At 46.1% G+C, this 15,829-nt stretch overlaps 1 protein-coding gene across 3 annotated transcripts in view; it reads left to right on the top strand.

Annotated features, from left to right (window-relative positions):
• The window catches only part of Trappc9 (trafficking protein particle complex subunit 9), a 461,504-nt gene that overhangs the window by 289,313 nt on the left and 156,362 nt on the right, over positions 1–15,829 (top strand). For all 3 annotated transcript variants that reach the window (XM_048457138.3, XM_048457137.3, XM_048457139.3), the window contains one exon: positions 3,863–4,005. In XM_048457138.3, coding sequence (XP_048313095.3) covers positions 3,863–4,005 — 143 coding nt within the window. The remainder of the gene's footprint in view (positions 1–3,862; positions 4,006–15,829) is intronic.

The raw sequence follows: 15,829 nt of genomic DNA, 5'->3' as shown, positions 1-15,829 counted from the left end.
AAGTGGGCAGAGAGGTCTGTGACAGCATTGTTGGCACCACTGGCTTGATTGACACACATACACAGGGACATGAAGACAATATGAGTGGTGGGAGGCAGAGGAAACAGTGAGCTTACTGACGTGGGGCTGAGGACTTGAATGGGCGTCACACCAAGGAAGAGACACAGTAGTTTACAATCACAGAAGAGAAGAGGGCTGCACTAACCTAAGCTGCTTCACCCGTAGGATGGCTCTTACCACAGAAACAGCAAATGAGTATCAGTGAGAACAATGCCAGAGCCATGTGTGCTAGCTGAAGGGTCAAGTGGTGTTTTGCTGTGGCAAATGATCTGGCGATCCCTCAGAAAGCGAATGTAGACTAAACGGTTAAGGCGGAAATTTCCCCCTCTGCACGCTCCTGTCACAGCAGCATTGTGCACTAGACCCACAGGGTCGGAACGAGCCTCCTGCTCATGGATGGAACATCACAGGTGGCCAGGCCACACAAGGGGAATGCTCCCTCTTAAAAACAGGAGGTGATCTGGTGCAAACTGTGGCGGGGCGAACCTCGAGAGTATTTTGGTAAATGAAATAAGCCAGTCACTTAAGGTTTAATTACCCAAGGCTCCAAGAGTAGTCAACTGCCTCTACTTCCCCCCCCCCCAACCCCGCTGTCAGGCCTGAGTCAGTGAGCTCCTATTAGCCCCCATCATGGTCTTGACCCCTTTGCTCATATTATTGCTCCCCCCTCTCTTCGACTGGATATTGGATCCCCAGGAAAGGGAAATAGACAAGATCTCCTGAGAAAATTGGGAGCATAGAATTGGGGGGAGAAATGGGAGGAAGAGGGGAGAAGGAGAGGGAGGAGGAGAACTTGAGGGAACAGGATGTTTGAGATGAGGAAAGGACAGAGAGGGAGAGCACGGAAAGAGATGTCTTGATTAAGGGAACCATTATGGGGCTAGCAAGAAGCCTGACACTAGAGAAATTCCCAGGAATCCACAAGGATGACCCCAGCTAAGATCCTAAGCAATAACAGAGAGGACTCCTGAACTGGCCTTGCCCTGTAGTCAGATTTATGACTATCTTAAATGTCATCATAGATCTTTCATCCAGTAACTGATTAAAGAAGAGGCAGAGATCCATGGCAGAACACTGGTCTGAGCTCCCAAAGTCTCTTTGATTTTTAAAAATCCCAATAGCTATGGCTGCCTCCTCACTGCAAAGAAGTGGATCATCAGAAGCAGTCAGTGCAGGTCAGACATACCTTTCTGGGTAACTGCAATCTGAGGGAGGAGGGCTGTGCTGGTTAATTTTCTTTCAACTTGACAGGAGCTAGAGTCACTGGAGAGGAGGGAGCCTCCACTGAGAAAATGCCTCAATAGCATGACTATAGATATGCCTGGAGGGCATTTTCTTAATTAGAGATTGAATGTGAGAGGGGCTGTCCATTGTGGGTGAGGCCACCCCTGGGCAGGAGACCTGGGTCTCTATAAGAAAGCAGGCTGAGCAAACCATGAAGAGCAATCCAGTAAGCAGCACCCCTCCATGGCCTCTGCATCAACACCTGCCTCCAGGTTCCTTCCCAGTTTGAGTTACTGTCTTGACTTCCGTCACTGATGGACTATGACGTGGATGGAAGTGTAAGGCATATAAACTTTTTCCTTCTCTAGTTGCTCTGCTCATGATGTTTCATCACAGAAATAGTAAACCCTAACTAAGACAAGGGCCAAAGGTAGGCCCCTCACTTTAACCTCTTGGAAATAGGACTCCCTGTCACACTTGCTAGCGGAGAGTGAGCCCCGACTCTAGTACCCCAGCATGTGCTTGGAGATTCCAGCACAGCAGCACCACAGTGTTCAACTTCTGCTTTTGTTGCTGCTTCTGGAAAGTGCTTCAGGAGGGCGGTTAGAGCCAGGTGTTCTGGGAGCCTTCTCTGTTCTTCTTTGTCACAGAATGGACATGTGTCAGGGGATGCTATTGGCCTTGCTTCCCATTGTTCACCTCCTGGGGCCCTGGCACCAAGCTGTTATATTCTGGTCTGCCTCCCGTGCTCCTGGGTTATGTCTGAGAGGTGTGAAGATTTGCCTCTGTGCTTTCCTCTAGCAGTTCTATGTGCTAAGTTTGTTGTTCATAATTCTGTGTGTGTGTGTGTGGGGGGGGTTGCGCATGTGAGTGGAGGTATCTAAGGAGCCCAGAGGAGATTCCCAGGATTCCCTGGAGCTGGAATTACAGGCAGATGTGAATCACCAGATACGGGTGCTGGGAGCAGAACTCAGGTCCTCTGGAAGACAGCCCAGACTCTTAACTGCTGAGCCATCTCTCCAGCCTATAATATCTGCAAAGTCTGAATGGAAAGGGTTGTATAATAAATGTTTCTGACTTGGCCAGCCATAGGAAGTCTCCATTGCAGAGCCCTCTTTGTTTCTGCTTTGTTTTTCAACTTATTTCCCGTAAGAAATACAGTGAAGTTCTCTGCTTGCAGACCTGCAGAATCAGGTGGTGGCTGGATTTGCCCTAAGGGCCCCTGCTGTCAACACCTGTTTGAGAACACTGCTGTGGAAGGCTCTATCATTTTTGTCAGGAGTTAACTAGGCCAAGATTTCTTGTTACCATGGCTACACTATATCCCACAGGCTACAGATCCCTACAGAGTCACCTTGTACTGAGTGGGGTGGGAGAGGGGAGGAGTGGGAGACAGACACGGGATGTGGGAGGTACCATCTTTTCTACAATGCATGTCCCTTGTCCTTGATGTTTCTCTACCTCCGTGCAGGGCCGTGGGAGGGGCTGCTAAGAGCTGTTCCTCCTGAGGGGTCCTGAAGGACTTTGAGGCTGGGGTGACAGTCCTGTAGGATTTGCCTCGTATGCTCAGCCCTCTTCAGTCTCAGGTAGATCCAGCACATCTGGGTCTTCCTGTGGCGTCTTAGTACCCTTTCCTCATGTACCGTGCTACCGTGCAATGCCATGGCAGATGCTGGGCATGAGTCTCCTCCCTGATGCAACAGCACTGTACTCCAAAATAAAGGTGGGGCCCCTCACTCAGCATTTCAAAGAACGGAGCTCTGCCTCTTTGTACCTGGTTAGTACCCCTGTAGCTTTCCCCCACCCCTACCTCCCTGTTCCTGGTCTGGGTTGCTCTCCCCAGTAGACCAAAATCTCATCTCAAAGGAAACGATGGTCAGCTATGGCCAGACTGGACTGGGGCTGGAATTTTAACGCCTTTCCTCCCCTGTATGGTGGTAGAATGTGTTGTGTTCTTGTGTCACCAAGGGAGACAGGCTCTACCTTCCTACTCTCCTGCCATATTTCCTATGTGCACTCAGTAGGGAAGATCCAGAAGAGCCTAGGAGGGGACAGTGTGGACCACTGGTGCCCTACTGAACTTTAGCCACCCACCATCTTTGTGCTGGTGCCTTCTTGTCCATTTGGATGGCACCTGCCACCTCTTCATCCCACGTCCTGTTTCTGGCATGGTGGCACTGCCCTGATCTTTCTGGAAGGGCCTCTGTTGTGCTTCCCTCTCATCTCTCAGGCTTCTAGTCGCTGTCAGCCTGGAAGTAGAAGTCGCCTTACCCCTTCCGCATGGACGCTGCCCTTCCCAGCCATCTGCTGATGTGCATCCAGTGTATTTTCTCTGTCAAATGCAGTATCTAAACAGAGTGCATATCGGAGCCCCTTCTACCTGAACGTACCGCTGAGGACTGTTCAGACTTTTGGTACCACAGGAAGAGCGGTACCAGATCCTTGGTGTGAACTGGGGTAGTTGTTTGATCATTTCATGTGTGAGGGTCTTGAGACTCTCCCTAGGTGCAGCCTGCTTCCCATCATGAAACCTCATCTACGTGTGGGTACTGATTTGGCATTTGTCTTAACGTTTTAGACTCTGGAAGCTGTCCTGAACTTCAAGTATTCCGGAGGCCTGGGCCACGTGGAAGGGTATTACAGGAACCTGTCTCTGGGGCTGCATGTGGAAGTTGAGCCGTCTGTGTTTTTCACCAGAGTCAGCACACTTCCGGCAACCAGGTAACTAGGCTGGGAGGGTGTGTGTCTCGTGATAATGGTTATCCTGTCTCACTGCCCAGCAAAGCCACGTCTGGCAGGGCAGTGGTCCTTGATGTTAGTGGGCAGCAGGGATGCTGTGCTGGCAATCCCTATGGTGCTCTGCTCTGCTCTGACTGCCTCTTCTTCAGTGGGGGCTTTGCAGAGTGATTTGCTTATATTTTGTCCTCCCTGAGGAACCCAGCCTTGTTCTCTGTGATGCTCCTGCGGCTTGTGCAATGAAGGTTTTGTCCCAAGATTCACTGTCCAGCACCACAAGGACCTTCTAGCTCAGCACAGTGTGAGCTCATTCTGCATGGACATTTCCCTCAAGGTAGCCCTCTCTGTCACCAGCTCATCCAGGTTTGATCTTCCTGAGAAAGGGAAGGGCGGCTTTGTCCACTTCAGGGTCACATGTGGTGAGAAGGGCCATTGGTTTTTCTCTTAGGTGGAAGGTGACAGTTCCTCACCTCATCTCATTCTTGTAGTGTGGAAGTGGCATCAATGCCTCCCAGGATTAGAAACTATCCTTGGGATAGTTTCTATGTGCAGCCCCTGGAGAGTGGGGACCCACCTCCACTGAGCTCCACCAGACTGGTGGACCAGGTCAGCATGTGTATGCTTAACTGGGCAGAATGGCAGTCGTGACTAATGCTCACCTGTCAGTCTTTGGACCTCACAAACAACACTCTGACCTGTGCTGTTTATTCCTCTCATGTACTCCATAGGGTAAAACAGAGGAATGGTGTCCATCATAATAATGACAGAAAAATCCATTTGAACGGATCTAGTTCACTTACCCCTGGCCACTGGAGAAAGACTTCGGCAAGAATTAGTGGTTTATCTGGGCCGTTTAGCTTCCCTTTTCATCGCCTATCACTTTTCCCGTCCTCACTGCCAAGGTGGCTTCTACTTGAATTTGTATAAAGCTTTAAAGTTCCTGCCCCCAGGCAGATTTGGCCAATGTGCTGACAGCCAGCATCAGGGTGTGCCAAGCCTTCCGCACGTGGCTCTGCTGCATCGTGTCTGCCTTTCTTGCCCCTTCTCTTCTCTCACTGCCACCATATCAGGATTACTCAGATGTGGCACAGGTTGCCATGGATTCTCTTTTGTGCCTCATTGATATGTAACTGCTACATCATGGCCCTATAGCTAGAAATGGTAACTTAAGGTTGAAGTAGACTTGGAAGCATTGGCTGTTGGCTGAAATACCACTTTGATCTTTGTTGCCAACTTGTAGCCTTCATCTTCTCTCGGCCTGTGTATTTCTTTTTCCAGTTCTTGGGTTTAAGAGTTCACTTCTGATCTTCCTTTTCTATTATCTCTAAGTCTAACTGATCTCAAAATCCTGGGATGGAATTTCACTGTCTCCTTATCATGGTGGACACTGTGTATCCTTAGCCCCATAGAGGGTTGACCAGTTGGCTCTAGTCCTGCTTGTCCCCAGGTCCTACCCAGCTTCCAGACAGATTCAGTGCTGACGGGACTGTATTCAGAGTCCCTCCCATTCTGTTTGGGGCATTACCTTTCTCTCCCCTGCTTCTCCACATGTCCCTGCTGAGTTCTGATTTCCAGTATAGCCACTCACACCTTTACAGCCTGAGCTTCTGTCAAGGCAGTTCACTTCTGGGGGCTTCAACTACATCTTTTCCCTAAAAGTGTCCTTTTTATAAACTACCAATCTTTTACGTAATCCTTTGGAAAACATCTTCTTGATTTTGAGATCTGTTTGACTTCCTGTAGATTTCCCTAGCAGAAGTGTATTTCCATATGTGCATGCATGTGCGCGTGTGTGTGTGTGCGTGCATGTGTTGAGTGTGTATGTATTTCTCTGAGAGGCCCATGCTTTCCTCACACATGTTTTTCTCTAACACATTGTGTGTCTTATCCCTGGGAGCACTTCTTCTGCCTTATTTCCAGCCAGCACCCCTAAATGCCAGGTACATCCTACAGTCTCTTTGAAAAAGGGGTGGGCAGAGCAACTTCATCTTCACTAGCCTGATGGGAGCTTGAAACATTGAATTAGATGGAATGGGAACGTGAATGTGCACTCAGGAATGATAGAGCAGTGGGGCATCAGATATGTGAATAAATAGAAAAGACCTGCACTCCCTCTGGGCTGGGGGTGGGGAGGAAGAGGAGAACAGAGAGTGAGTGGCTGGAAAGGATGTGAATAGTACAGACTTACTTGTCTGTGTCCAACGTCGCCCCAGTGCAGACAGATTCAGTACTGCATTTGAAAGTAGAACTTGTCAGACTCCATATGACAAGACACTAACTGTATGCCCCTTGCATGAAACCAGCATCAAATATGCCCAGTGTAGGCAAACCCTAGTATATAGGAGGTTGGTATGAACTTATTAACATTAAACATTTGGACTTTCAAAAGAAAGAGATGGGAAAATTTGTTAATGAATGAAGAATTGAGTTCTCATTACAGTCCTACATGTAAATACACATAAAAACATAATTTCAAAATAAAACCGGCACAGAAAGGGGGGAAGAAGATAACCCCATGGTATACCGACCTGACTGTTTGGGTATTATTTCCTGAGAATCTGCTATGACAAGTATGCAAAACAAACCCACAGGAAAACCGTAGCCAACCTAGTCATTTTTGTTAACCGGCTCCTCCTAATTGTATTTATGGAAGAGTGAAAGATTGTATTAGAAATGAGTGGTTTCTGCATCCCACAAAGAAGAGTTCAGTACTCCCAGAAGAAATTGTAGAGAAGAAAGCATGTCAGTAAAATGGGGCGTGAAAGAGAGTTTGCAGAGTCAATGGAACCAAAAGCTGATACTTCAAAAAGATTAATAATAAGATTAGTCATAACTAGGGCAATGAGGGGGAAAGAGAGAAAACACAAATTGCTAGTAGAAGGAAGGACAGATGCAGCCTTCTGTGGGTTTGGTATGCAGTATATTTGGAAATGTAAGAGAATGCTGTAGAGGATGGTATCCCAGTGCGTTTGGCAACTTGGGCAAAACAGATCAATGTTTTGAGGGAGGAAAGCAAAGTTCTAAAATTGACCTAGAAGAAAGAGCTTGTGAATAGACACTCTCAATTAGAAAGTTCACACGAAGCATTCTGTGGCCCCAGATGATGTCTCCAGGAAGTAGTTCAAGCTTTTAAGAAGGCAAGCTTTATCAAGGCACATTTAAAATCATTTTCTTCTGCTTCTTCTGGGTTAGGATGATCAAGTCTTCCTGTTGTGTGACCACTGGGTTCTTGTGTTCCCATGTTGCCTTTTAGGTTTTTGGATGAATTCTTGCATTGATGCCTAACTCATCTTTTCCTTCAATTGATGCCAGCAGTGTCTTTGCATCTTGGTCCAATCCTTGCAGCGTCTGTCTGTGTCTTTGGGAATTGTTCTTGTTCTGTTCTGTCCTGTCAATCAATGTCTGTGTCTCAGGGAGCCACTGAGGTCTCTTTTAGCCTGCTCTATTGGACTGTTCTGGTCGCTCTCTTGGCCCACTCTGTGCAGTCCCAGTTTGTGCTTTAGAGTTCCTCTCTTGGTCCTCTCTCCTGCTGGCTGGCTAGAGAAGCTGAGGCAGGTGGGGGAGGGGCCCAGGGGTTTGCCCCTCAGTGGAGAACCTAAAGAGTGGGGTGTCCTGCTGGGTGGCTGGTCGCTCACCTCTTGGTCCTCTCTGTATTGGAGCAGGCTGTGTTTTAGAGTTCCACTGAGGTTGCAGGAAGATAGGCAAGTTTGGGGGTGGGGTGGGACTTGTAGCTTGAGGGGTCTGGTGGATGGGAGGGTTATTGGGACAGCCTACCGCCAGGAAACTCTCCTGTTGACTGACTAGAGAAGCTGAGGCAGGTGGGGGAGGGGCTTGGGGTTTTGCCCCACTATGGAGGGCCTAGAGAGTGGAGTCTCCTGCCAGGTGACTGGTCACTCACTTCTTGGTCCTCTCTGTATTGTAGCAAGGTGTGTTTCAGAATTCCCCTGAGGTTACAGGAGGATAGGTGACTTTGGGGCCAGGATGGGGCTTGTAGCTTACAGGCTTCTGTGGATGAGGGTGGGTATTGGGGCAGCCTACCTCGAATTACTTATTTCTATAATTTTCTGTTAATGGTTTCAAAGTATGGAAGACTAAAAGATCTAAAGGAAAAATGACAGAAGAAGATGTAGCAGGCTTTTTCTTTTGTAGGGGTCTTCCACCCAACTCCCAAATAAAGATATGGAGACTTATTCTTATATACAAATGTCTGGCTTTGGGTTAGCTTATTTCTAGCCAGCTTTTCTAACTTAAATTATCCGGTTTTTCTTTCTCTATGTTTTGCCTCTGGGCTATTTACTTTTCTTTATTCTATATGTCTTTCTTTCCTCCTTACTATGTGACTGGCTGGATGACTGGGTGGTTGGCTCCCTGGCATCTCCTTTGTTCTCTCCTCCCCCTCCTCTCATTCTTCCTTTTCTTCCTTCTCTCTTGTGCCCAGAGTTCTCCTATTTATTCTTTCTGCCAGCCAGCCCCACCTATCCTTTCTCCTACCTAGCTATTGGCCTTTCAGCTTTTTATTAGACCAATCAGGTGCCTTAGGCAGGCAAGGTGAAACAGATGCAACATATCTTTGTATAATTAAACATGCATGCTTACATTGTTAAACAAATTCAGCATAAATTAAAGTAACACACCTGCACACAGTTAAAGTAATCTTTTGCAGCATAAACAAATGTAACACATCTTTGCCCAGTTAAACATTCCACAGCAAGGAGATACTGCTATTTCTGGACTCAGTGATTACAAAGGGTTTTTCTTTGCCTATGATGGTAGATTATGGCACATGATTATATACCAAATGAAATTGAGTAAGAAACATCATCTATATTTATTCAAGCTGACATCATTTCTCAGTATATTGAAAAACAATAATACATTATTTTGCATCTTACCAAGTCCTGAAACAATGACATTTTACAGAAAAGTTTATCCTAATGTATTCATAGAAATTATAAATTTAGGGATTTCAACATTCTCCAAGGTTTTAATGTTTTCTTAATAACCATGTACTAATGCTTATATAAGTAAAACTATAGAATGATATAGCCCATTTAGAAAGCAGACAGGTAGGAGTCCCTCCTGACCCCAACCTCACCATGCTGCTGCTTTCCAGAAACACCACATCACAGGAAGAGAAAACTCAAGGCCAGCAGCCATAAGTATTCAAAGGCTGAGTTGAAAAACAAAATACAAGTACATTTCAGCCATGTGTCAGACATAATAGGATACTAACAATTTCAGTTTATCCTAGAAGTGCATCTAGTTTAAGCAGCGAAAAATCTACCGTTGGAATTTAACCTATTAATAAAACAAAGGGGAGAAAACTGACAATTGGCAAAGGGCATCCTTGGACAAAATTCTACTCTGAACTTAGCTGGGAACTTTGTGAACTAGCATTTCTGAAAGTTTCTCAGCATGAGAAAGTTCCTGAGTAAAGAGTGTGTGGTTACTGTTGCTGCAGGCAAGTCTGAGCAATTTCTTCATGAACAGGAACTGGGCAAACGTGTCTGCTGTGACCTCTCTGTTATATTCCTTGTAATCCTTGTACTCCTACCCAGAGCAATATGTTTAAAAAAGTAAAAAAAAAAATAGTTACTGACATAAAAATTAGAAATGGATAGAAAAAAAAACTAAAAAACCAAAAACTTGTCGTCATCCACATGTCTGCTACTACACAGCACACATGGCTGGCTATCTTCCTGTGTGTTAGCAACAACTGGAAATTTGAAAATAATATTTCAATAAAGCCAAAACACAACTCACAGGAATAAAGTTGTAAAAATGTTACCTCTGTCTAGAAGGTGTTGAGACACGGGGAAGAGACATGAATACCTGGTGAAGGATGCTTGCTGGTTACTCAAAAGAGCTGGTTTTCATTGAGATTCCAGTTTCCTCTGTATTGAGTATACACTCAAGGCAATCCCAGCTAAAATCCTGATAATATTTATTAACAGTGTTAATTTAAACCAGAAACTGACAAGTTGTTGTGAAAAGTATCTTGAAACAGAGCAGGAAACATTACTTGACCTAAAAGAAGAAAGTTGGAGGAATTAGGTGTGTGATCTTAGGACTTATGTAAAGATGTAGTAATCAAGAGAGTGAGCCGGGCGGGTGGTGGTGCACGTCTTTAATCCCAGCACTCTGGAAGCAGAGGCAGGTGGATCTCTGTGAGTTTGAAGCCAGCCTGGTCTACAAGAGCTAGTTCCAGGAGAGGCACAGAATCTACAGAGAGAAACCTTGTCTCGAAAAAACCGGGGGGGGGGGGAGAGTTGTTGGCATCAGTGTGAACTAAGATCAGTATACCCAAGTAGGCAGTTCATAAATAGACTTAGCCGATTACAAAGCCAGTTTTATGGATAACTGCAGAATCTTTTCTTTCTCCCCAGAGGAGACGTAGCAAGACTGCTTCCTGACTTGGGAGATTTTTTTAGATCCATTCAGAAATTGCTAATTATAAAATAAAATGTTGATAAATAATTAATTTTGTGAAAATTGAAACCTTATGCTTGAGCTAGCCCGATGGTGCAATGGGTAAAACCTTATACTATAGATGCCAGATTGCCTAAATTTGATCTTGGGGGTCCTAGTAAGTTGCTAGATGCTATGACTCACACTGCAATTTCAGCCCTCCTGTGTTGAGGTGGGAGCTTGCGGGTTAGGTAGCCTGGAATACAGAATGCAGCCGCAGAACTGTGGAGAGAGACTGCGTCAACAAGGTAGATGGCAAGAAAGTCTCCTGAGAGCTGTGCCCTGACCTCCGCGTATATTTATTCTCTGGCATGCTGCATGCCTGAATGCTCTTTCTAAATAAAGTAAATAAATAAATCACAAAAAATTACACTCACCAAAAAAAGTCATACCATAAAATATACCACAGCATTTGAACAGGTATTTTTTTAATGGCCCCCAGTCACCTGAAACATGTTCTGTGTCATTGCTAGAGGAACACAAAATAAACCTATTATTAGGCACCACTGTATACCTCCCAGAATGGCTAACATGGGTAATGCTAACAGCATTCAGTGTTGGTGAAGCTGGAGTTGAACTGGAATTTGTGAACATTTTGTGGGCATTCATGTTGACCAGCAACTCTTTGGGGAGCTTTGAAACACATGCCCTCCCAGCGAGATGCCAGTTTCATTTCTGCATGTTTATTTTAGAGAACTAAAAAAAAAAATCTGTATCTACCAAAAAGACTCATGTAAGAATTTATATAACAGTGTTGCTTTCTATAACTCCAGTGTGGAAATGACTCGGAACGCCTGCGAGCAGGAGGCCGGGTGAGCCTTTGATGCGGTCCCACAGGGGACACTGCCCAGAAACAAAAGGAGCTGCTGGAACACAATGCACACGGTTCCAGACAGCGTCACCCTCTCTGCGGCCACAGAGCCTTGCACAGTGGCTGACTGTGGGCGGAGGTGGGTGGGAGGAAGTGGGCTGGGAAGGTATGAGGGTCTATTCCTACCTTGGTTTTCCTAGGCTTTGCCTCTGATGCTCCTCTGGGAGAGGACCTCAGTTCCAGGCAGACCATCTTTGTCTGTTACCCCAGAAGCCCCAGTGTCTTTCTACCTCAGTGAATTATTGTGTGTCTAGTAGGGTCCTATCCCGAGGTTCAGATAGTGTAAGGACTCATCAGTCTTTTACATCTTTGTCTCTCATCCCATATAAGTTGACCCTTGATTTTAAAACATTTAACAGTCAGATATAAAGCTATGTGTGCAACCAAAGAGGGCCCTTAATTTTTATGGGCGATGTCTGAAAAGTTAATCACGAGAGATGGGATGTTGCAGTGTTCAATGCTGGGCCAACCCACGGGAGGATCCTGGGAAGCATGAAGCATTGATGACTCCCGCTAGGTTTTAAGACTGGCAGAATGGGAGCCAGGCTGAAGTTCTATTTTCCTTCGCGACTGCAGCAGAATCAACATGCATTTGGGCACTCAGCATTAGCGGTTTAATGAAGTGGCGTGCTGCGGTGTGTTATGAGTTCGTTGCTTGCTTTTTGCTCACAGGTGAAGATTGTTCTGTCAGAATCCTGCTGTGCTGGAGTTCTCCACATCTCACTTTTAAAGTCAGGCCCCTCTCGACACACTCGGACTACAGATGAGGCCGGGCGGGTGTTGGATGTTTTTCTCCGGCTCCTGTAGCTTGCTGGTGACAGTTGAATCTAGATTTTCATACTTCAAAGCCACTACAGGCTGAACAGCTGAATGACCACCTGCTTATGAGAACTTTCATGGAGGTTTAGTCTGATTTTAGTATAAACAGAAGCCAGATATGTCACACAAAAAATCACTGTGGTATTAGGCCAATTGTATTGTGAAGCCCAGCTGCAAATGTGTGTGGGTCATTTGCTCCCAGAATTGCCAGGATTTCTGTCCCTGTCATTTCTATAGTTTTTTTTTGTGTGTGTGTATGTTGTATGTGCATGCATGTATGCAGACATGAGTGTCCATGTGTATGTCTGGTGGTCAGAAGAGGATTCAGATACTCGCTCTTTCACACTCTACCTTGTCCCCTTGAGATGGGGTGTCTCACTAAACTTGACATGAGGCTAGCAACCAGTAAGCCCCAGTAATCCAATCCCCCTGTTTCTGCCTCTGCCCCCCAGCACTGAGGTTATAGGTTAATATTGCCAGGCGCAGCTTTTTTTTTCTTTTAATTTTTCCATGAGTTCTAGAGAATCCAAACATCCAAGCTCAGGTTGTCACACATGTGCGCCAAGCGCTCTTCCCTCCAAGTCATCTCCACAGCCCCTCTGATGTGACCATATTCTGGAAAGGAAAAGGGAAAGAGAAATGTTCTTGATTCTGGGTATGTTATATTCAGCATTCTGTTCTTATTCAAGAATGTCTTTGGAGGTGGGCATCATGCCCTGGAGTGTGCAGTGGCTTTGCATGTGTTATACACATCGGCACGTGAAGGCTTGGATCTACATGGGCCTCTCCACACCATCCTGTGGCTTGGGGCCGTGTCTGTGTGAGCCGGGTGTCCAGAGCCTTAGCTCTGACCCCTTCTGCTGCACTAATGTCTCATGAGAGGTTGCGGTTTCTGTCTGTGGTCTGTCTGTCTGTCCCTTACTGAGAAACCATGTCTGCTCTATCCATCTCACCAGGGAGAGAAGAGAATCAAATCATTGAAGAGTGGACCATTTTCTCTAAATGCCATAGAATAGTAAAGATGAGAGGCAGAACATTCCTTCTCCCTCAATCCCCACCTCCCCGTCTCTCTCTCTCCCCACCCTCTCCCTTCCTCCCTCATCCCACCCTACTTGAATTTGGAAGATCAATTACCTTTGAGATTCACATTTTGCACCAAGATGCCCGACAGTGTTCTCAGGGACTAGTCTGAAATGGATTAGGCCGCACTGCCCCTGTCTAACAGCTGTGCCTGCCTCTCTCCCGAGGAGCAATTTCTTTCTAGACGGTTACAGTAAATGATCCAATCTTAGACATCCCTATTTGGAGCTATGTAGAAAATGCCGTCCCAGAGCCGGGTGCAGGGTGTAATGGGTATTTTGTGTGAACAGAAGCCGTCCTTCTGGAGACACCGCTGCACCTGCCCTCTGCCATTTAAAAGGTTTCTGTTGGGGAGGGACCCGCTCAGCTTCCCAGAGGGCCCATGCCCACAGATATGGCATTAAGGTCATTTCAAAAGAGACCTTTATCAGGCTAGTGCTTTTCCAAATTGCAGATTCATTTTAAATTTTGTAAGGCTTTAGAATTTTAGTAATAGGATTTGGAAGTAAAGCTGTATTTCATCTTCAAAAGGTGATAGCATTGATCTTATATGGTCATGAAATCACATGTTAAAAAATGACTTGTGAAGATTCGAATATGGTACCTGGTACAAAATCGATAAATGAACATTGGAAGCCCTTGTTTCTTTTTTGTGTGCCGTGCTCTTTGGGAAAAGGGAGGGCAAGTCCTATAAGAAGATCTACTATGCACAGCTGACCCTGGGAACTTCCATAGGATGTCACCTGTCTTAGCTGATGGCCCTTCTTCCTACCTTAGTGTTAGCTATCTGAGGTCATGCACCCTGAGCAGCAGGTATGTTGGCCGTACCCAGCATAGTGCCCGCCGCAATACAGGCAATACTCAGTGGGATCATTGATAAGTAATGCTGAGGGGACATGGGACGTGCATGACAGAGAAAGAAGAGCAGCCCGATGTGAACTGATGGGGAGAGCCGGGGCCATGAAACTGTCTGTCTGAATAGTAGGAATAGCAATGGCTTTTTCTGTGAATTGGAGGAAGCCGTGCAGTGGGGAGGCCAGAGCCAGAGCCCAGAGTCCTGAGGGTACACTGATGGGCAGGATACAGGAGGAGGAGACAGTTATTGCTCCTGGGTGTGACTGAGTTACAAAACATTCTGTTCTGAATTGGCAAGATGGCTCAGTAGGTAAGGGCACTGAGCACCGAGCTTGACGATGTGAATTCTACACCCAGACTTCCATAGGAGAGAAGCAACTCCTACAATCGTATTCCTGACCTTCATGTATATGGCATGTACACACACACACACACACACACACACACACACACACACACACACACAAAAATACTCTGCCCTGCTAAGATACAAGGAGGAGACCCTCATTCCTAGCCTGTCACTGTTTGTGGCTGCATGATCCCCCATTCACCAAGGAGCCATGAGAAGTCTGCAGAAGGCACTGGAGCCTAGGGACATCAACAGTGGCATTCGGAAGGGTTTGAGAGAAGACACAGGAAGTGAAAGCACTTGCCGTGCAAGCAGTAGGACAAGGGTTTGCACCCCAGCATGCACATAGATGACGGGTGGGTGTGTTGGTCCACCTGCAATGCCAGCCTTGGAAGGCAGAGACAGGAGAGTCTAGAAGCCAGCTGTCTAGTAAGACTAGACTAGCTGAACCTTATCATTAAGATCTAGGTTTGAATTCTGTTCATTTCCAGGAAGATCCTATTGGTGTCTTCTGTTCATTTTTTTTTTCTTTTCAGTTCCCTGGGCTCCACATGGAGCTAAGTGGCCGTACATTAAGACTGATTGTGTATTCTTGGTAGATTCAGGCTTCCTTCATTAAGCAATGTTCTTCTTTATCGCTGCTAACTGTCCCTGCTCCAGGTGGACGCTGCCACGCTTCTGCCTTTTACTGTCATAGATCTCAGTAAGTTCCCTTTCGCCGGGCACTTGACATTTTTGTTGCTCTTTTCTCCTTCTTTCCATGCCAAGTTTCCTGGTAATGTTCTTGCCCTTTCTTCTGAAGGTCTTTCTGCAAGGCCTCTTTTAGCTTCCCGGCCCTCCCCACCCCTCATTCCTGAAGGACATTTTGTTTTTCCCCCCTTGGATGTAGACTTCTAGGTTATAGTCCTTTCACCCCTCAGTCGCTTGTAAAAATGTCCTGCTTCCTCTGCCCTTCACGGCGTCTGATGACTACTTCAGACTTTTCATACCTGTTCCCTTTGTCTCTTGCTTGTTTACCCCAGTAGCCTTTTGCCTTTTCTCTCTGCAGCTTAAAGGATTCTTACATTTGTGCCGTGTTAGGTGTGCTGAGCTTCCAGAATCCATTTAACATTGTAGTCGAGTCTAAGAGGTTTTCTGCCATCATTTCTTTGGAAGCTGGGTGTGGGTTTTTACTTCTTTCTCAGTTTTCTCAGAACATAGTTCTTATTAGGTTGTGCTCCCAGCTCCCTGCTTAGGATTATACTTCTCAATATGTTTTTCCTCTGTTGTTTCTGTTGGATGATGTTTTTGTCTTTCATTTTAGGTGTCTCATTTCCTTTGTTGTCCCTAAACATTCTTCATATGATTTCTACTCTTCTAGATTATTA

The sequence above is a fragment of the Myodes glareolus genome, chromosome 19 (genome assembly GCF_982192425.1).
Source record: "Myodes glareolus chromosome 19, mMyoGla1.1, whole genome shotgun sequence".
Taxonomy (NCBI): domain Eukaryota; kingdom Metazoa; phylum Chordata; class Mammalia; order Rodentia; family Cricetidae; genus Myodes; species Myodes glareolus.
This window is presented reverse-complemented; position numbering and strand designations above follow the sequence as displayed.